The 22,955-nt window shown below is 39.6% G+C and overlaps 1 protein-coding gene across 1 annotated transcript in view; it reads left to right on the top strand.

Moving 5' to 3' along the window:
* GJD4 (gap junction protein delta 4) overlaps nucleotides 1–22,955 on the top strand; it is a 133,098-nt gene that overhangs the window by 107,935 nt on the left and 2,208 nt on the right. The window contains exon 2 of the mRNA XM_044066190.1: nucleotides 21,914–22,955. This exon is cut by the window's right edge and continues 2,208 nt beyond it. Within this exon, the coding sequence (XP_043922125.1) occupies nucleotides 21,914–22,955 (1,042 nt within the window). The remainder of the gene's footprint in view (nucleotides 1–21,913) is intronic.

The raw sequence follows: 22,955 nt of genomic DNA on the forward strand, positions 1-22,955 counted from the left end.
TCTCTTCCTAATTTTCTTTATCTCCTGTTCCTATATGCACTATAAAGAAACTCCTTCTAAAACTCAAACCCTGCACCAATGCTCCTGATAACTTACCTGCTGAATTCCTACAACTACCTGCAAGCTCCATTGCTTACCCCATCAGTATACTCCTCAATAGATCTATCCAGTAATCCTACATACCAAATATCTGGAAGAAAGCCTACATTCTTCCTCACCACAAAGGTGGCAAAAATTCAGACATCTACATCTTCTGACCTATCGCTATCCTCTCCCCCATCTCCAGCATATTAGAAAAATGTGTCTATACTCAACTTCTTAACCACTTAGTTAATAACCAATTTCTCACCCCTACCCAACATGGCTTTAGGCCAGGCCATAACACCAACACAGCTTTCATCTCCTTTATGGATACTTTAAATCGAGTACATGATGCTGGTCTCATCATCTCTACACTCTTCTTCAACCTTCAATACTATATCCCATTCCCTTCTACTCTCTAAACTCAACAATCTAGGTGTCACACCTCCAACCCTAAACTGGTTCTCAAACTATTTCTCTGGTAGATCTCAGTCAACAAAATGGCAGCAATCCTGTTCTCCCTTCCTCAGCATCACCACAGATGTACCTCAAGGATCCATATTAGGCCCCCTTCTATTCAATATATTTATCAATAACTTCCATAATTCCCTTACTCATTGCACCATTAGCCAATATGCAGATGATTCTACAAACATCTGCATTGCCAAATCCCCTTCTGAGTTACAACTACTAACCCAACATGCCTTTGCATCCACTGAAAACTGGATGTCACATAATCACCTTGCTCTCAACCCCAACAAGACTAAACTCATTCTATTCACTCCCCCCAAAAAATACCCCCTTAATGGGACTGAATGATCTATTCACTCCCAGAACAATACTATCATTGAAGTTGTCTCTAGCATCAACCTGTTAGGGGTCATTATTGATGAAAACCTAACATTTGACCTCCATATTCACAACAACATCAAAAAAGCAAATCAGAAACTGGGTACCCTTTATAGACATGGCTATTACCTTAACCCCGTGCATAAAAAGTCTCTAGCCTTAGCCTTTCTACTTCCATCCCTGCTGTATGGTGCCCCTATCCCTATAAATATCCAGTCCTCTCTTAAAACCAAGCTTGACTCATGTTACAATAAGGTCACCAGATTCACAACAAATGCAAGATTCTCAGCACACCACTGTTCCTCCATGCAGCAACTAAACTGGCTAGAATTATCACTCTATCTCAACTACCTATACTTAACTACTGCACACAAAATTATATACAAGTCCACAACATGCCCCTCTCTTTCCTCCCTACTGTCCTTGTACCACCCAAACAGGCTGCTCAGATCAAAAAATAAAACACTGCTCAAAGTAGACAAACCCAATCTCCCAGCAGGTCATATGCTCTATTCCTTTACTGTTTCCAAACTTTGGAACACCCTCCCATCTACAACCACCTCCATCAGTAACCCTGTGCTTTTTAAAAACTCTCTTAAACAACATCTGTCCTCTGGATGGCTATGCCCATGCCAGAAATAACTGTCTCTAAACACTGCTACTCCCACTCTACCCCACCTCTTTCTAGCCAGCTGGTAATTCATCTACCCTATCTTGTCTTATCTATTTACCATACCCTATCCTCATACACCTCCTTTCTCTCTATCCCTATACGTTACTATCACAGCTGCACTTATCCTCCCCGAACAACTTCCACTTTCTCATGCCCTTAACTCTAGTCAGTTAAGTACAGATTAACTCTTTGTATTCACCCTTAGTAGTTTTTAAACCTTACTCAACTTACCCTTCACATATAGTCCTTACTTTTTACTAAATACATATATAACATAATGGCTTAAACCTGAACATTTCACTCTTTACCCAAGCCCTTGCTGCTTTATCTGCAAATATTCAACCTGGACTTTCCACTCTTACCCTAACTGCTTCACCTGTCATTTCTGCTATGAACCATTCCACTCATATCCAAGCTACTTACTGCTTAATACCTATTAACTCTGATATGTACTTTTATCCCATGTTTATTTTAAACTCATACCCATGATTGTTACTGTATTGCCTTCTAGCTCTTTATGTAATTGTAGTTGTATTTCTGTATTTCTATTGTATGTGCATCATCTGTAATTTGTATGTTGAGCTTTTCTCCCCAGGCCTCCATTGAAAATGGAGTCACCTAGGCCTAGTGGACCTTCCTGGCAAACCAGTTAGGACAGCTGTTTAAATCATAATGCAACTCATAAATAAAGACATAGGGAACTTACAGACTTTGATCTTTTTGAGACAGTCACAGTTACAACAAAATAAATCTAATATACATGCATACATTCTTTCTGTCCAGCAGGACCTACTATTGATGCATTTTTAGCTCATGTAACTTTACAAATATATATTTAACTCAGATATCTGTACAAATCAGTGTGGTATTCAAATAACATAAAATTCTTTACAAAACTCCAGCTAGCTATATTGGCATATGTACACATGTACTGCCCTACTCTCCCTGGCACATAAGGCACGTCTTCATAACATCACATCTCTCCCTCGCATTGAAAACTCAAGCTAGTTTTTCAAGTGACCCTAGAAAACATTGCTTGTGACAAATGGGTCTGTCTGGGAACACATTAACCCATACCCTAACTCGATAGCCCATCTGCATTTGCATTGCTGACCCCACTGTGGTTCTGCACTGTCATGTCATATGCCTGCAGCCCTAGGCTCCACCTTAATAACTCTGCATTTTTCTGGCTGGCTAGATGTAGCCATGTTAAGGGATTGTGGTTTGTAACCACAATGAATTTCCTTCCATACAGATAGGGCTGAAGTTTCTGCAGTGCTCATACTATGGTTAGACATTTGTTTCTACAGCTGCATAACATCTTTTGGTGGGTAGGAGTCTATGGCTGAGACATACAACTGGGTGCTCTTCTCCCTCTCTTCTCCCTCTGAGGAAACCTGACTGAGTAAAGCCCCCACCCCATGGTTTGAAGCATCCAGCTGCACAACAAATTATTTGCTGTAATCTGGACTGGCTAACACAGAAGGTCCTCCCAAAGCCCCTTTAAGCTTTTGGAATGACTGCTCACAGGCTGGGGTCCACACTACCTTATCTGGCCTGTTTTTTTTTCATCAGGTCTGTGATTACCAGATCCCTCACAGACTCCTCCTGCCATCCACTGTAAATACTCAGCAGCAGGGCCTTCCTATCATGGTAAGGCTTCATCATGTTAACACGGTGTGATGAAAGGAGATACTGCCAGCCCAGCTATCTGGAATTTTGTAAATAATTATATGTCATTTGTGTAGGATGCTTGTGTTGTAAATGTATTAGAACTGTATATCATGTGTATATCAAACTAGGTTTGGACAGATGTGTGTGGAAAAGATATTTTATAAAGTGCATGTGCTTAAAATGTAACCACAGCATGTCCTACTGGAATAGAATAGAAATGTACATGCAGTATTGTAACTGTTTAAATGTATATAGTTTAACAGTGGAAACTGGAACACAGAAAGTTAAATTCAGTCCAGCAAAACTTCAGAAAAATGGTTGAAATTAAATTATTTTATGGCTATGCAATAAAAGATGATATTTTTCAGTTTCAATGCAACAAGGAGACACAATGTCTAAAACTAGGGGAACTTTCTGTATTGTCTTGAAAGTGTTGTATTGTCTTATGACTTCCAGCATCTGCCAAAGATCTGAGGAAAAGCCCTTGAGTATGTATTTTACAGGTAGATACTAAATGCTACCAGGTGCCATCAATGGTTGTTTTGGGTCTGGGGACTAGACGTCAGATGACAAGAAATTGTGTCATTCTGCAAGCTAGCCCAGCAGTAATATTTGAGATATTAATTTGAGAGGTCTCTTAGAGAGACACAGCATTCTGTATTCTGTCTTGGACCTGGCAACAACTACAAGATCCATTCATCACACATCTGCCTTGATCTGAAGTAAGTCACTAGGGAATAGCATAATTTTCTTAGATATAGTTAGGAATATAGCAAAGCTTAGTTTAGATATTTTTCCTTTATTTATTTGAAACTGTCCTGCAATGTTGTTTTAAATATTTCCTGTGGTTTTGAACTCTAATGTCACTGCAAATATATATATTTAGTATTGTCTTGTTCTTTTATTATTAAATATATTTAAACCTTTCATTGTGGCTGTTCTGTGTAGAGATATTTAAGTTCTGAGTGTACTTGCATATTTATTTGGTGACACTGTGTAGACTACTCCTAGGAATCTTGCTCTTGGTCAAACCCCCATTTGTATTAATATTAATATTACACAGTAAAATTGGACACCCTTTGTTAAGGGCCTTAAAGTAGCTGATAAGGAGTTGGCTATGGCAGTGATAACTACCTTATAGTCTGGGCAAAAGGAGACATAGCTAGTAAACCTGTGCCAGCCTTTCCAATATGTGTGTGTGTGTGTGTGTGTGTGTGTGTGTGTGTGTGTGTGTGTGTGTGTGTGTGTGTAAATCAAACCCCAAAGAGTGTGTGTATGTCAGTACTTGAGCAAGGACTCAAACCACTGGTTGGACAGAGACGGTGCTGGAGGTCTTGGCTTGGCCAATCAGCTGAGATCTCAACTCTATACCTGTGCCAGTGGGGAATCTTACTGGGGAGCTGGAGAAAGAGGAAGCAACCAGCTCCTGGACTGACTGTGGTCTCTGTGTGCTCTTAAGGGAAATTGGACTTGATGCAGAGAGCTGCATCTGGAAATATTGTGTGTATACATTGTCATCCTGTCAGTGTATGCCCCCATTGTTGCCAGTGGTGAGGATTGAGGCTCCTTGATTACTGGTCCAGTGGTGGGTCATCACACATGGTACAATCTGTGCTCCTGCTTCCTGTCTAACAGGTTTACCATGTAATTAACATTACTGATCTACCTTACCACATCTAAGGTCCTTCCCAAGCTGCCTGCAGCGTATTGTGTCTGACAGGAATGAGCACCATAAAGTGCTGTACCACATCATACTCTTGGGTTTGAGCATTCCTGTCATACCAGACATTTTTCTGCTGTTGGACTCCTGCCAGGTTCTCCTGGGCCAAGCCCATGAGCTCCCTAAGCAATGTCCTGAAGTTTAGGGCATATGCCACAACAAACTCATTGTGTGATTCACACTCACTTTTCAGTCATCACAAATCATATCTAAAGGCCCCATCACCCTATGCCCATACAGCAACTCAATGTGTGAAAAACCTGTGGATTCCTGGGGTACCTCTCTGTAGGCAAACAGCAGATGGGGCAAATATTTGTCCCAGTCTCTCTTAAATTGGTCTGCAAATGCCTATAGTGTACATTTTAACCTTTCCACAAGACCATTAGTCTGGGGGTGGTAGGGGGTGTTTTTTAGGTGCTTCACCCCACAGCACTCCCATAGACAAGCCAGCAGGTCTGACATGAAATTGGCACCTCTGTCAGTCAGTATTTCTCTTGGGAAATGTACCCTGCTGAAAATCTCTAACTAAGCACTTGCCACCTTCTCTGCCATGATGGAGGACAGAACCACTGCCTCAGGGTATCTAGTAGCATAATCTACTACCACCCAGATATATTTTTCCCTGTGGAACTTGGGGTACTTACAGGTCCCAGGATAGCCATAGCTACCCTCTGAAACTGCTCTTCAGTCGCAGGTAAAGGCATCAAAGGAGCCTTGACCATGTCTTCTGCCTTGCCTACCTTTCTGCACTGCTCACAGGTGATGCAATACCCTTTTACATCCCTTGCAATCCCAGGCCAAAAACAGTTCTGGATAATAGTCTCTTGGTATGCTTTTTGCCCATATGACCTGCAAAAGGAATGTCCTGGGCTATAGCTAGAAGTGCCAGATGTTAGGCTCTGGCCACTACCAATTGCTGTATTATCTCACCCTCTAGCCCTTCTTCAGGGGTTCACTCTCTGTACAGTAACCCTTTGTTCTAGTATACAGTCTCCCCTTTTCTTTGAGAATCAGGTGCCTCCTTAGCTACCTCATTCAAGCCTCATAATGTAGGGTCTGAATGCTAAGCCTATCTCAATCCCACCATTGTGACTCTTCCCAGCTCCCTTTCCACTGGAAGCCTGGTCTCTTCTGACAGTGGTACCTCAGTGTCAGCCTGGGTACTAGCACTCATCAATGCATTTGCAGTCACTCTGTCCATGGGTACCTACCAGCCTCTATGATTCACTTTCAGGTTCACTGCTACAGGGTAGCTCCCTCCCTGAAATAACCACCTCACCAGCCCTAGCTTCAGGTGTGGGGTCTATCTGGGTCTCCCACAGGCTACCTGACCCACGTGCTTATCTCCAAGCCTGAGTGCATGTAACTGCATGCACACAAGGTACTGCATTATCAAAATCATTCCTTGTCAAGACATCTGCAGGGATATCCTCAAACACACCTACCTGCTTGCTTTTTCCACCCTCCCAGTCAAGGTAAATCCTGGCCAAAGGTATTTGGATTGTGGTCCCTCCTAAAGCTCTGACACCAGCCCTAGCTTCAGGTGTGGGATCTATTTGGGTCTCCCACAGGCTACCTGACCCACGTGCTTATCTCCAAGCCTGACTGCATGTAACTGCATGCACACGAGGTACTGCATTATCAAAATCATTCCTTGTCAAGACATCTGCAGGGATATCCTCAAACACACCTACCTGCTTGCTTTTTCCACCCTCCCAGTCAAGGTAAATCCTGGCCAAAGGTACTTGGATTGTGGTCCCTCCTAAAGCTCTGACTGGTGTGGATAGCCCAAGCAAGTACTGCTCCTCTTTAACTACTGCATACTTTACAATGGTTATATGAGAGGCTGTGCCTCTCTTAGCAGTGGCCTGTCTTCCATCTACTAAGATAGGATACAAACATTAGTGATAATTTGCTATCCCTGTTGTCTCCAGACAACTTACCACCGGCATGCTGTTATTCCCACTTGCTGGCTCCTTCACCTTTTGTTCCCACCTTGCCTCAGTGGACACTTGTATGCTACATGTCCCCTCTGGTTATATTTAAAACATCTAACCCTTGGTCCTGCCTGTGTACCTGAACTAGTGGCTTCCCCTGTTACTGGTGTACTCTGTTGGGGTGGTTTAGGCTGTCCACCATGGATTCCCCTATAACCGTGTGCAGTGCTGGGTATCCCTTTCTTGTGCAGTGATGCTCTGCTTGCTAACTAGAGATCCCCTTTTCTCCCCAGCTCATCTGCAGAGTTACACTCCTAGTCTGCCAACCAGATTCTCATGTCCTCAGGCAAAGTGCTGAGGGCTTGTTCCCTAACCAAAAGATCTGCCAACCCTTCAAAAGTGGTGACCTGACACCCATTCACCCACCTATGAAAATAATTGCTTAGCTCAGCAATATAATCACATACACTTTCATCTGCCTTGGCTCACAAAACTTTTTTTTTTCTGTAAGCTTCAGATGTTAACTTAAAACATTCTAATAAGCATTGTTTAACCTTATCATAGTTTAAGCAATCAGTATCAGACAATTTAGAAACATCAGTCACAGCTTTACCATGGAGTAAGGAGGTCAGGAACCATACCCAGAGCCCTTGGTCAACATTATACTGTTTACATGCTCTTTCAAATACATGAAAAAAAACATCACCCTCTGTAAACTGTGGAAGAAATTTATTGACTTTTACTGCTTCTGGGGTTCAGTTATTCCCTTCCCCATTACCTCCATGAACCTGCTGAAGAGTCATCATCTCCCTCTCATGTTGGCACTGATTCTCATTTTCTTTGGCCTCCAAACACTGAAGTCTCTCTGCTGATTCCAACTCCATCTGTTTTGACTTCTCTTCATCCTTCAAACACTGCAGTTTCTGTTCGACGTCCAAATGTTGCAGTCTCTCTGCCAATTCTACCTCCAAATGTTTGGCCTCCATTTCAAGTCTCTTTAACTCCAGATGGATTTTTAAGTCCTCTGAGGAAGAGGTGAACTGTCCTGTTTATGAAGATTTTACATCCCCATCACTAGGCAGCTTGTTTTCAGGGTTTCTGATCCATGCTGCAGCTGTGACCAAGGCTGAAATAATTTCCTCTTTAGTCAGGTTGGCATGCACAAGTCCTTTGGCTTCACACACCTTGACCAAGTGATTCTTTGCCAACTTGCTATAATCCTCTGCTGACTTCGTTGCCTGCTTTCCCTGACTAAACTAAAGTAACAAAAATAAATAAAACTGTTGTGAAAATGAAAACTCTGTATGTTTACCTTGAGACTGCTGACAGTATACACACCTTCAGTGACAACTGTACTACTGAAGTTCAATTAATACCCAACCCAGCTGCCTCCAATATGTGATAGGTCCCTACTCCAGGCCAACAGTCAAGGAGACTTCACCAGTGAGAGATGGTCACTAAGAGCAAAGATGGATTCACACAGTATTTTCAGATACAGCTCCCTGAACTAAGCACAATTAACCTTAAGAGCAAACAGGGTGCACATTCCAGACCTGGGCTGGACTCTCTTTCTCTCTCCAGACCCACACAAAATTCCACACTGACCACTTTAGAGCTCTGTGTCCCTGTTTCCAGTAGCTGACACATACACTTGGGTATTTGACTTTCACACACACACAGACAGACACACACACACACACACACACACACACACACACACACACACACACACACACACACACACACACACACACACACACACACACACACACACACACACATATGCACCTGGGAAAAGCTGGTAGAGATTTACTAGCTGTGCCCCTTTCTGCCCAGACTGTGAGGTAATCATGCTGCCACCAGTCAGCTACCCTAAGGCTCTTACAAAGGGCACTCAGTTATACTGTGTAAAATTAATACTAATACAAATGGTAGAGTGTGACCAAAACAGCAAGGTTTTCAGGAGCAGCCACATTGTCACTAAAACAAGCATAAGTACTCTCAAGATCTTAAAAGTATTCTCTAAAGGACCAGCCACAGTGAAAGGTATTAAAATATTTAATGATAATAAAACATAAAACGGGGGAATACTGAAGCTAATAAACAGCAGAGTTTCAACCACAGAGATATAAAAAATAATACACTTGGATAGTTTCTCACAGATGCAGAAAATGCTAAACTATTCTCACTAAATGTCCCTGACTAACTAAAGAATTACTAAAGAAAGGCAAGCTGATATGTGCTGAGTGTCTTAAGAAAGCAAAAGCCCGATGATGTCTCTGTGTGGATGTGTGATATATATATCCTGTCAGAAATCTTTCCTGTCAGATTCTAAAGTGCTGCTGCAAGGGTTCCAAAGAAACCAGATGCTGGTTAGAGGATGACATCACTTATGGTCAATTGACTCTGGTATAATACACACAGAGATCTTTGCTAGGATGTGGCAGGATTTGAAAGCTGTAACATAATTTCAAACTTTCCACCCTTCCAGGGTTCTCTGATAAACATACACATTTGACCAGTTACAATAATACAACCTAATATACATGTGTACATTATTTCTGGCCACCAGGACCTACTGTTGATGTAATTAACTCAAGTAATTTTACAAATATTTATTTAAGTCAAACATCTGTACAAATCAATGTGATAGTCAAATAACATAAAATTCTTCACAAAACTCCAGCTAGCTATGCTGGCATATATACACATATATTGCCCTACTCTCCCTGGCACATATGGCACTACCTTGTAACTTCACGACATTCTTTGCTATCTATTCTTTCTAGTGTATCAGTTTTGATCAAAACAAAGTTTGGGAGTCTCAAATTTTGAATAGTATTGGAGGAGTTTTCTAGTATGTAGATATAGGTAAACAATATATTTTGTCTCTTTTTGTAGACCTTCTGGATCCCGGATTTTGGTGCTCCTGGGTTTAATGTCCTTACTTTTACCATTTTTTTTTTTGTTTTAAAGTTAGTGGTTTATAATATGCCCATATAGGTTTTGGGAATATCCTGGCTCTAACATATTACAAAATTGCTGCTGCGCTGGCATATTCTATCACACTTGGGAGTGCCATTCCTCCTATAATTTAAAGGTTCATTAACATCTTTCTACCTATCCGGGGGAAAGTTGATGACCTAAAGTCATGGGGAATGTTTTAAAACGAGCAGTACTTCAGACATAAACTTGATTTTTTTCAGTACTCAAGATTGCTGTTTCAGCTGATTGAGAGTCTGGTGGAAACGTTCTTCTAATAGTTTGCATTTACCTATATAAAACGTAATATTCATATAAGTACATGTTGGACTTGGACGCTAGAGGGTGAACTCTGCCGCTATCCGTTTTTTAACTTTGTTCTTGCTATTCTGAAACAGGAGCATCCAAATGACCAGATGTGCGGTCATTTCTTAATCTTTTTTCACTGTTTTTATTCGGTAGCTACTTTTGAGAACTGCTGTGTACCCACATTAAACGCAGAATCGCTAAAGAATAATATTATCGGTTTATCAGACATTTAAGGTCACTTTTCCCACAATTCCGGATGAGAAACAGAGTATAAAGGATTAGTTGAGATAAAATCACTTTAGCTGTCAGATAAATGAGACACACTGTCTCTCTGATACCCTCATTGTGCTTAAATTATAAAAGCACTTATAAGTTGCCGTCAGATAAAAAAAAATATTTTTTAACCTCGTTGCCCATTTGGACAAATGTCAATTTCAGAGGCGATCCATTGAGAGGAAAAAAAAATCACAGATACTTAGTTTTAATAAATACAACACAGTTTGAAACACATATTAGTGAAATCATGCAATGAACATTTCTTTTAAAAGCAAAACAGATTGTAAATAAAAATTACAGATTCTGTCGAATCAGCCCAATAATAATAAAGAAAATGTAGGTGCATCGCGAGCAGATATAAAACTTAAAAATAAAAAAAAATACTTATTGCACCTATAGGAAATACAATACGGCTTCAAAATCCGTTTAAAAAGCTTGGCATTCCATAGGAGAGACAATTATTGCCTCGGTGAAAAAAAATAAGCAGTTTAAAATAGGTGGGCATGCAGACTCTAAGAATCATATGGTATCACTCCATAATTTTAAAGTGCCACTTGTCATTCATTTAATTGGAAGCAAAGAGCAGTGGTAGTGTTTTACAATCATGCAAGATTCTTCACCCATTTCTGATTTTGTACCCGGGTCTTGGAAATACAATGTTATTAACATATCACTTACTAATTTATCACACTCGAGAGTTGCTGTTACAAAACATAGGTGCCTGCAATATTGATCAGCAGTCTTTTTTTGTCTCCCCTTCCCAACATCTGAGCAAAGACAGGAGACCAATGGAATGCATTTGGAGAATAAGAATAGCTCACAATGGTTTTAGGACTCTGAGCTACTTTTATCCCTTACCATTTGTTGAAAGAACAGACTCGCTAAGGGATCTTATAGCGCTTACTCCTTAAAGAGGGCAGATTTGGCGTTATCATGTCTTATATCTCAGGAAAAAGTCTGAATTACCGCTACTGGTATTATGACTTTTAAGCATATGTAAGACTAGCATAAAATACTACAATTATTTGTTTATTTGCAGGTTGGACACTTGAACACTTGATTTCCAAATGCCACACGCATCAAGCATGTGGACAGGGTGCTGGGAGAGCCTGGGATTCCTGCTTGTCACTCTGAACTACACTGTCACAATTCCTGGTGAGTATCTTTTTTTAAAGTTTTGAGTTTCCAGACTGTCAAATATCCTATAGCGCAACTCACCTCAGAATCTTTCTATGATCACAAATTCGAGGCAGGAAAAACTAAAGATCAAGGAGAAGTGATGAAAGACTTACAGTCTACATGGTGGGGGTTCTGATTTCGGTGTAGCTAGGCATACTGTCTTTACTCAAATGAATGCATTTTTTGCCTGTGCATCTCCGTGAAACTTTGTTACTCAGAGAACACCGAATGTTCAGAACTGTCAACATTTACAATATAGAGCTGTACAAAACATAACTTATTGTGATTGAAAAACACCTCTAAAAACAACCATTTAATGATTATTAGCGGCAACAAATGAACACAGCGTGTCCATCCATTTCTTACGTGTACAGGGCTGAGTACATTTGAAATGATGGTGCATAACTCTCAACCTTCTGTCGTTCACTACAGAAGTCCTTCTTATGCTAGACCCAGTTCATACCTCTCAACTGTCCAGATTTTTGCCTTACATTTTTGGTCTGCTTCTCATAAAATTTGTAGTTTTCCAACAGATTACTGAGGATTGAAGTCACTAAATAATGGCATACGTTTCTGAATCACACTTGTTTCTTGCTTCATAACCTTTGGAAAATATATACTTCATAACATTTGGAAAATATATGCCAACACAAATTATATTATTCTAGCAACTTACTAAGTTTAGAAGACCAGTATTTAAAATCTGTCCCTATTTTTGAGCCTTTGTCCTCCCATTATTTTAGGCTTTGTCCATATCTCTTGCGCTAAGAGGTTGAGAGGAGTGTAGACTCTATATAGTTAGTAAGAAACCATAACCAAGTCTTATTTTATGAAGATCAGGAGTAAAATAGGACGAACAAGACTAAATCGATAGACAAACTCCTAGCGCTATTCCTGAATCATAGGTGAAAGGTATGCCTCATGGACATGGGACACAGGGAAGGGTACGGAAGACATTTTTGTTTCATGGCAACGTGTTTTTCTTGTAATAACTGCTGGAGGATTATGTGAATGGTAAATGACATATATATTTTTTCTCATTGGCTGTGGGATAAGAAACATCCTTCTATCCTACCCTCAATTTGTTAACCCAGCCGCTAAATATGACTGTCAGGATGTATTGCCATAATATAAACGCGATACTGCCCAATTAATATCTCAATAGAGTTAGATACATTTTCATTGCCCAGAACCAGATCCATGAAATATTGCAAAACAAATTATATCCACAATTAATACATTGGACTGAGTTTGGCTTTACTGCTGAAGCACTCAGTTGCATTGAATTTGAGTTGTTTCTATTATTTTGTATCCTTATTGCTCCTGTTGAACCGTTTCATGTACAGAATTACACTTTCCGCGACTGTCTAGGGGCAGAAAAACAATTCTTGCTTTAAAATCGGCGATGGATCGCGGGAGGCCTGAGGGCTGGCAAGTGGGATTAAACATGCCTACAAAACATTGCAAGACATTCGCAATTCCTCATTCTTTTGCCAGGACACACCTGTCTACTTAGGGACATAGCCACTGTCCAAAATTTCTAAATTATTGTGTTATATTTTTGGTCTGTTCCTCACAAATATTCTGGCAAATGAATGAAAGTTAAAATCGCTACATAACGGCAGACATCGAGTTTCAGGCTTCATATCACAGAAAATGCACGATGATGCAAAACCTGTTATTCTAGTAACTACGTTTATAAAAGCAATACTTAAAATCTGTCTGTGATGTTGAGCCCCCCCACCCCCCCCCCCATTATGTTAGGATTTGTAGGGACCTATTTGCAAAGAGTGGAAGGGTGGTAACTAATGTTATGCGATTATAAACACACACCGTCAACAATACAAGTATTTTTAGGTTCTTTTCCAATACCCATTCGCAGGGCTACAGTAATGACTCAAAAGGTTGCTACCTGTAACATGAGGCGCATTAGCTTTTGGTATTCATTACTACAGCAGGTGTTTTCTTTGTAACTGGAAGCTACATTTAAGAAGATGATGATCTTTCCTAATACACCCCCTGATAGGAAGCCTAAAGCAGCTTTAGATAATGACATACAGTAGTTATACATTAACAGCATACCTCTCAACTAGTTAGCCCAATAAATCTGGACAAAGCCAAATTAATGGGGGGGGGGGGGGGAGGCAATGGCCTTAAAATAGGGACACATTTTAAATATCGCTCTTCATAAGCGTAGTTGCTAGAATAAAAGGTTTTGTGTGACCATGTATTTTCTGAAGGATATGAAGTCTGAAACTCAAATGTATTTCATTAATTATTGACTTCAGTCCTCACTGATTTGCCAAAAAAACACACATTGCATGAAGAACAGACCAAAAATATGAGGCACACGTTTAGACATTCTGCGGGCATTTGGACAGAGAGGTATGTTTAACAGTGTGCATTCTTTCCTGTCCTACTTTGTATTCATCACTTGGCTTTCTCTTAGAACAGGGCAGGGAACGTTCAACTAGCAGTTCTTCCTTTCTTTTTTTCTTTTTACTTTATAATATTGCGAGTAGTATTAAACAGAGCAGCATACATCTCAGCTATCCAGAATTTCGCAGAATGTCCAACATTTTACTTCATATTTTTGGTCTTGCGTTAAGAGGCTGAGAGGTATACAGAGTAGTACTAAACAATAGTAATAATCCTACAGCTTTTAAAATAATGTGCAGATTTTTCCAGGTTTTATAGCACTTAAGGCAGAGTTTTCAACAACTTTCAGATCAGGGAGATTTTAAAGCATTTTAAAACGTTGATTCTGTTCGCTTACAACGCTAAGTTAAGATGATCATTTTATTCCTAGCTTGCCTTTTCTGAAAAATATTTGACTTAATTTACTAGATGTAGCCCTCAATGTTTTTCAACAAAATCTACATAGATTTATGAAGGACAGCAATAAACGTTTGATGTAAATTTAGAGGTGTTGCTGGACATGGTTGGTAGCCGAAAGGTCTAAGTGGTGTGGACTTTAAACGTTGTTTGTCCCAAACTGGTACAGCTCTACCTGCCCTTTGATAAAACTAGCAAATCATTATTTATAATTTAACAAAGCACCTTACCCATAACCACTGATGCACTGCTGGATGTTGTCATGCACCACACTTATATAACCAGTTCAAAACACTGTAAATCATTTTGCTTCCGCATCATCATTTTGCATCACATTCACATCATTATTATATTTAATAAAAAGACGAAGGAATCAGGTGGATTAAATGGGCACAACCATGTGTTTATTGCCAATTACTGCCAATGACCCTTAGTGATTGCAGCCAATTATTCTGAGATGTGCACAAGCCAGGAATTTCAGGGAAGCCATTTCTTTACTTCATAGTAGTGTCCTGAACACTACAAAGCAACAGACAACACTGTCAATATTTGCCTTTCTGATTAATCTTAACCACAGCATAACAGTTTTTCTCAATTTTTATGGGCCACCTTACAATCTGCCAAGGAGCTATTGCTGGACCGATAAATGTCCTGGCAACAATCCCTTGGGGCTGTCTGGCCTGTGGAAGGTCCATCTAAAGAGTCCTGAGACTCCCCACCCCCACTTACCTTGGTCTCCCTTACCTTTCCTGCCTTCACTTAAATGACTGCGACAACTTAGCCTAACCTGTCTATCTCACTTGGAAGTGAAGGCGAAAACCTGAAAAACCCAGTGGGAAAAGAAAAAATTGAAATTCCTTCTTGACCGCTAATGCGATCACCTTTGCAGGGCACTGGGTGCCTTAATTTCCTTTCAGATGACCATAATCTGACTGCCAACTTTCCCCCTGCTTTTATGATTAGGTAGGTTGAATAGAGAAAGCTGCCAAGGTAGAGATCAAAAAGAATGATTTGCTTTGTTCCTAGCCTTTTCAATACTACCCAGGAACAGCTCATCCCCACCCTACCCCTCCTGATCTATCCTGTCCCTACCTGTTCCTCCACCCCACCCTCTGAAAACTTAGTCCAAGCTCACCTGCCTCAGACAAATGATGGTTTACTGCAACCTGTTGGAGGTGTGTGTGTGTGTGTGTGTGTGTGTGTGTGTGTGTGTGTGTGTGTGTGTGTGAGGGGTGGGAGACAAACAGCTTTCCTAGGGTGGAATGCATGTGCAGATATTTTACACTGGCAATACCTGATGGTAAATGGGGTGGCATACTCCTAGGGAATTAGTAGCACATTTTATTTTATGAGAGACAGTATCACAGTAATATACAGCAATGACTACATAATGAATACTGAAGATGCTCTGATCATCACTCCAAATAATGCAAATATATGACTTGACAAATGTTGCAGTTGCTGAAGGCCATAAAGAAGGTGCAGAAAAAAAATATTACTAAAATGCAACATGTTTATAGACTACTAAAATGCAGCATGTTTAGACTATACTACGCTATCCAAGCCTATTAATGAATCTAATTCATTGGTAAATAACAAGCAGTAACTCTGCAGACTATAACTTACCTAGCCAATAACCAAAAAGTGGCCAAAAGTAAGATTCATACCATGTATTTTGTGTCTTTGAAGTAAATACCTTAACTATTATGCCAACCCCCAGCCATTCTTTACTGCATTGAGTAAAGTAAAGCAATTTATTAGACAATATAAATGCTGCAACCATTTTTGTTAAACAACCCACAAGTCATGCAAAAATCAGAAATATTACTGCATACAACATTAAATGTTTTGGGGAGAGGGCACTTGCATGCTTGCAGGACACTGACATCTCATTTTGTCTTCCCTATGTCTTCTCTGTCATCAAGAATAGCTCTTCCATCTGACATTATTCAGTACAGATCTGACCTACTTGATGAATGGCTAATAATTCTGTATTGTTGCAGTGTACACCTCCAGTCAGCAGAGCTGGATCATAGCCTTACTCATCTGCACCGTGTTAGACAAACTGCTGTAGTCCTAATACACTGCATTTCACACCTGTGCGCTGTCAAAAAACAAGCTAAATAAGAATGTATTCATAGTTAAAATATTGATATTAAACTCAGATTTCACACTGTCAAATTTATTTACAGCTAAATAATGAACAACATTCAACAGCATAAGGAAACCAAGGATCATTCAAAGACCACAGGTCATATTATGATGCTCCTGTTTACTACAATCGGGTTCCTTCCTTTACTTCATAACCATTGCGGTAGTTGTTAGTCTTGCAGTCCAGGGGAACACTGATGAGCTTAGCCCAAATTATATAAGGCAAAAGCAGACATGTTCTGCAAAACTGGAAATAAATAAGACTACTGTAAATCACTTAAATTACCAGGTAAGTGGACTGGTCTATTGAGCCCTTTTCAGCCACAACCTGAGATCAAAGAGTAGAAAATGCATCATCATTTTTCACTCATCAATATTATGTGTAAAATGAGTACGTAGCAAAATTCAGAACATACTAAGATTGAACGCAGATGTGGTAACATTCAAAGATCCAGTCAGAGTGCATTGTGGGAATATATATATATATATATATATATATATATATATATATATATATATATACATACAAAATACAAGCTAAGATATGCATAAAGTACAATGCAATCATATATATATATATATATATATATATATATATAGATATATATATATGTAAACTCCTATATACGTAGAATAGTAAGTTATATAAACATTGTCATGGCAACAGCTGCAGGTAGATTCAGTTAAGAGATGCTCTTTAAGTGCATCTTTGAAGCTTTTAATGGTTTCAAGATCTTTGTCCCAGTCTAGAGAAGACTCTTTCACCTACAGCAGTTTTAAATGGGTGACATTAGAGACAGACTGTTGTCCTATGTACTTCTAAGTGCATATGAGTTGTTTTGTAAATGTAGTTTCACTCTTAAAGGAGGGTAGTGACTGTATTTTAGCACTTTGCAAATGAGACTACTTAGAAGAAAAGTGGCCCTATGAGACACTGAAAGTCATTTGGAATTTTTTTTAACACATTGCAATGGTGTGTCTGGGGGCCTACTAATAGAATGACCATGAAACCCCCCCTTCTCCTCTTCCATTGGCTGTCATTAAGCATAAAAGTATAATTCTGCAAAGTCAAATACTTGTACCCTTATATTATTTTCCATATGTCCTGAATATAGAGTGCCCAGGGACTCAACCCTTGTTGATCTTCCAAACTTAGTGGCTGTTTACCTGTCCTAACTACAAATGGTCTTTTAAAACTCCTCCCAGCCTGACTTCATCTACAGCTACTAGTGAGCACTAAAACCTCAAACTGAAAGATGTTCATCATTAAGACCACTGCTAGTAGCCTTAGGTATATGGGGTCATATCCTACATCAGATATAACAGCTGGCCAACTTCCTAGTGCTCAAACTATTAGTCAGCTTGAGCTGAGCTGACTAAAGGTCAGGTTTGAGTGCCATGCCTTCAGAGCTTTTCTGCTGCTGAGAAGCGTGCTCCTCTGTGGGCGTTTGAGGATCAACAGTCAGCTAGTCCTGTTCCACTGCTGGGCAGATAAGTTCCTTTTGGGGAAAAAACTTTCACATTTTTGTTTTATGTCAGAAAACTTACATTTTCTTTTAAAAAGTACTTTTAAGCTAGAGAAAAATGTTTTTTGCTGACTGTCTCATGACTTTTATGCACTTTTAATTGGGAGTGCACTTTTTTATTTTTGTGAGGAAAAAAATATTAAAAGTTGTTTAAAACTACTTTTTCTGTGACAAAAATGTGATTATTTTACTTACTGGGGCCAAAGAAAGGGTTTAAAGTGCTTTTTGCTATGTTGTTTTCTAGGAAAAAGTTACTTTTTGTTACTTTGGTGATTTATTGACTATTGCTGCTAAACTTGCCTGGGAACCAAGCACCATTTAAGGCTTAACCATGGGACAAAATACCAGTCTCAATAGTTGGATCTTCTTCCATTTAAAAAAGAAATAGACTTTTAAGCAGTCTTTACCACCACAGCAGGCTGGTTACTTGCCTCAGCCACAAGTGAGTGGCTTTGCTGCAGCCAAAGCTGATTCCTTAGACCACTCATCTTTTTCTTTGAATCCCTCTGGTGCAGTCCATGCAGCCACAGTGGATCAAGAGTAAGCCACATCCTCCATGGCTGTTGGAATCTCCACAGTGGACAAGGGAGAAGCACTCTTGTCAGTAATTGAAGAAGGGGTGGGGAGTGTGCTTCTGCTTAGACAGAATGTTGTGTCCATCCCTGGGAAGCTGTTGCTAACAATACTGCATCTATGTTTTACAAAAATCCTTATCAAAAAGAGTCATAAAACAAAACCTTTATATTCTGCTGTGCCAGTTATTCTGAACAGGAGTAATTTGTTGGGTTTGGTTCAGGATTTTGTGTAGGCTCTTGACCCTTCTTGTCGGTAAAATAAAAAGAGATTCATCTGAGACTCAAGAAATGGATTATGCAGAGGACTGGGAAGAAAAGATGCATTTTTTCTCAAGTTTCTGATTCTGAGAAGAGTGTGATATCCCATTCTTCCTGTGAGGGATTCTCTTTTCTGAGACTATTTCCAGGATGAACCAATGTTTTAGATGAGAAAATACTGTGGTTTGTCAGACCCTTAGGATATGTTTTGATTTGTTACAACTGGAATTTCCAGAATTTTCTCCTATTCATTTCTGTCAGCCTTGGGGGTGTTTTTGTCATAGTCTACAATTTCTTTGAAAGTCAGCCTGCTGCTCCCCCAAAAATTGGCAGATTATATAAAATTCATATGTTTTTTTTAAAGTTTTATAAGCCAATCCCAGACTTGACCCAGCAGCTATAGCTTTAGTAAATCCAACTGGCTTTAAGCCAGTCTATAGACTAGATTTAGAGAAGGAATCTCTTCTCAAGGAAAGTATAAAAAAGCATTACAAAAAAAAAAGAAAAAAACAATGAAAAAATATGAACAAATTAGGCTGGCCTCTGAGGCAAATGTAGTTATAAATCAATCTTTAGCTATGTTAGAAAACTAAGAAACAGTGTTCTACATTGTCCTGAACTCATTCAAAATGATGCCTCGTATTCTGATTCAACATACATTGTCAACATTTGCACACAAATTTAGTGCTAACTTCACTTCAAGACTTCTGTTCAAAGTCATGAAATACTTGAATCCCTTACTCCCCCACTTATCTGCATAGACCACTTACTGAAAGTGCTAACCAAGACCAAAATTACTTCCTCTGTGAGACATGACAGTATACCTGGTTGTTTAATTAATAGTCTTAAACATGCCCTTACAGACACACTCCTTAAACAGTTTAACCTAAGTTTAACAACTAGTTTTTCCTTGATTAGTGGTGCATTGCAGTGGTGATGCACCTCCATAACTATGGTCTTACAACCGACTCAGGTAATTACAGACCTCTTAGATTTAAAAGCCTCATCAGTAAAGTCAGGGAATGCATTATAACTGACTTTGTAAACTGTGATATAAAGAATCTTATTAGACTTGACTCCCAACAGTATAGCTTTGTGAGGGTAGATCCTGACTCCTGAAAATGGTAAACTTCTGTAAAAAGGTTATAGAGACTGTTGATGGTAGCCATATTTGTAAGATGGTTCTGCTTAGAATATCATGACCTGACCAAGGCTTTTGACACCATTCCACACTCTGGCATCATACAGATACTAAATGTTTTAAAAATCAACATGTATGTAGTAAGGTGGACAGCAAACTGGATGAAAGACAGAACCTACACAGTACAAGTTGCAGATGTCTCATCAGAAAGTGTGAAAGTGACCACTGGTGTCCCTGAAGGCTCAGTGCTGGACCTTTCCTTTCTGACCTTTACTTCTCAGCTCTCCAAACAGAGAGCTAAGTCCCCTGGCTAACAAAGTTTGCAGATGACTGTAAACTAGGGCTGAGAGTAAGTCACTCACTGATACACAAGCTCTCCAGATGGGAGTCTGCCTAATAAATACTTGGTTTGTTGTAAATGGGCTCAAACTAAATGCTAAAGAGTGCAGTATCATCAAATTTGGCAGTCAAACCCCACATACTGTCTAGACAACATACCACTACAAGTAGAAAATTTAGTTATTAACCTAAGAACCTAGGTTGAATATTCCCTCCCTTTTGACCATCATGTGACAGTGGTTGTCAGAAAATCCTTTTATTTAGCATAGCTAAATGCCAAATGAATATCATCAAGCCCTAAAGTGGTAATCACTCCCTCATACTCAACATTGACCAGTTCAGTTATTGAGTACAATGCCTGTTTTTGGATGTATCTCACTACACATATCCAACAATTAGAAAAACTCCAGAGGTTCCTAATCAAAAAGATCACAGGCCTAAAGTCCCTGAGCAATCAGGAGAGACTGGAAGGTTTAACCCTTTATTCGGTGTCTTATAGGGGAAGATTTCTGTCTTGCTTACTGTACCATTAGAGAACCAGTTTTATTTATTCATGTTAACCAGGAAAGTCTGATTTGGAATGAAGCCAATTTTCAGTGGGGACCTGTGGAGAAACACTCCAGATGCATGTCTTTGTAACATGGGAGGAAAGCAGAGCACCCGGAGGAAATCCACACAAATGCAGGGAAGACATGCAGACAAGACACCCCAGCCAAGAAGTGAACCGGAAAACCTCTTGCTGTGAAGCGACAATGCTACCACTACACCACTGTGCCATCCAGTTGTCCTGGATGTACTGTATATCCATAAGTCAAATGTCTTCACCAATACTAGAACAAGGGAGGTAAATTTTCAGCAACAGATAAATAAAAAAACAGTGGCGGGACAGGATTATAACCCAGTGCCTTCCTAACCTCTGGAATAAACTTCCCCTGCATGTTTCTATATTTGTTTGAGCATAACCTTGACAACTGGTTGGGTATTCACAAATTTACTCCAGGGTTGACTGGTATAGTCTTTCTGGAGAAAGAAGATGCATGCTCAAGAAGGGTACTGGCAAGGTGTAAATGGTCATAAGACTCAGTGACCTTAAATATCTATGAATCTGTGTATCCATGATTTATCCAGTTTTGCTTGTTGAGTTAGTTCCTCGCTGAGTTGTAACTTGATGAGTCATAATGGAAGTACTCGGAAATGATGCTCTGTAAAGAATATGCAGTTTGCTATCCTGTACAATGGAAAAACTGAAAACAAATAATTTGTCTAAGTTACTAGCAGGCTGCATTAAAATATAGATATTTCTAGTACTGTAACTTGTCCTGTCTATAAGATAATGAATTGTTTCTCATTTGATATTCCCTGTGGTTATGCTTTATTTATTTATTTATTTATTTATTTACATTTACAGGAAAATTCTGGATAATTCTGATGGTTTTGCTTAGAATAACAGTCATCACCCTAGCTGGCTATCCCGTTTTTCAAGATGAGCAAGAAAGATTTATTTGCAATACCATGCAACCAGGATGCTCCAATGTTTGCTATGATGCATTTTGTCCTGTGTCTCCTCTACGGTTTTGGATAACAGAAATTGTGACTCTTTGCCTTCCATATGCAGGCTTCTGTGCATATGTCATACACAAAGTGACAAGGCAAACCATGTCAGAAAATATTCAGGTGTGTGTTTACAACAAGAATAAAGCTTACCCTGTCAGAAGGACTCAGCAAGTACCTCATAGAGGGGCAATGGGGTGCAGGACAGTCTATGAAGCAGAGACAGAGAAAATGCATGATTTTTCTGGGGCATATTTAATTCATTTGTTTCTTAGAATGGTAGCCGAAGCTGGGTTTGGTGCTGGACAGTATTATCTTTTTGGATTCCTTGTTCCTCAGAAATTTGCCTGTTCTCAGCCATCTTGCCCGAGCATAGACTGCTACAGCACAAGACCTACTGAGAAGACTATTATGATGAACTTCATGTTTGGAGTCAATGCCATCTCATTCCTACTTAGTGTGTTTGACTTAATTTATGTGATTAAGAGAGCAATAAGACACAACCACAAAAACAAGCTGAGTATGGAGAAAATATATCATGGTCAAGAGTATTACCTCAGCTATCCTGGAAAGCAGTCAGATTTTGAAATGATTCAGGACTGTAGCCCACCTGTTAATAAACGAGCAAGAAGGCAAGCAAGTGAAATTGGGGACTCAGTCATTTACCATGAAGTTGAGAACAGTTCTGTGCATTCTGAAGTCTTATCTCAGTACTCTGCCAACTCCGTTAGAAACTGCAATAACACCTGTGCACAAAGAAGCATTGAAAATGAACAACAGCTACCCGATCAAAATGGAGATAAGCCTGCCACATGTACAGGTGATCACAAGTTAACACAGGCCACAGTGGGAAAATATTGGAAGAAATGTCCCACTAAGGAATGCATCACTGAATGTAA

Source organism: Protopterus annectens, chromosome 3.part1, assembly GCF_019279795.1.
Source record: "Protopterus annectens isolate FY-2018-M chromosome 3.part1, PAN1.0, whole genome shotgun sequence".
In the NCBI taxonomy this organism is placed as follows: domain Eukaryota; kingdom Metazoa; phylum Chordata; order Ceratodontiformes; family Protopteridae; genus Protopterus; species Protopterus annectens.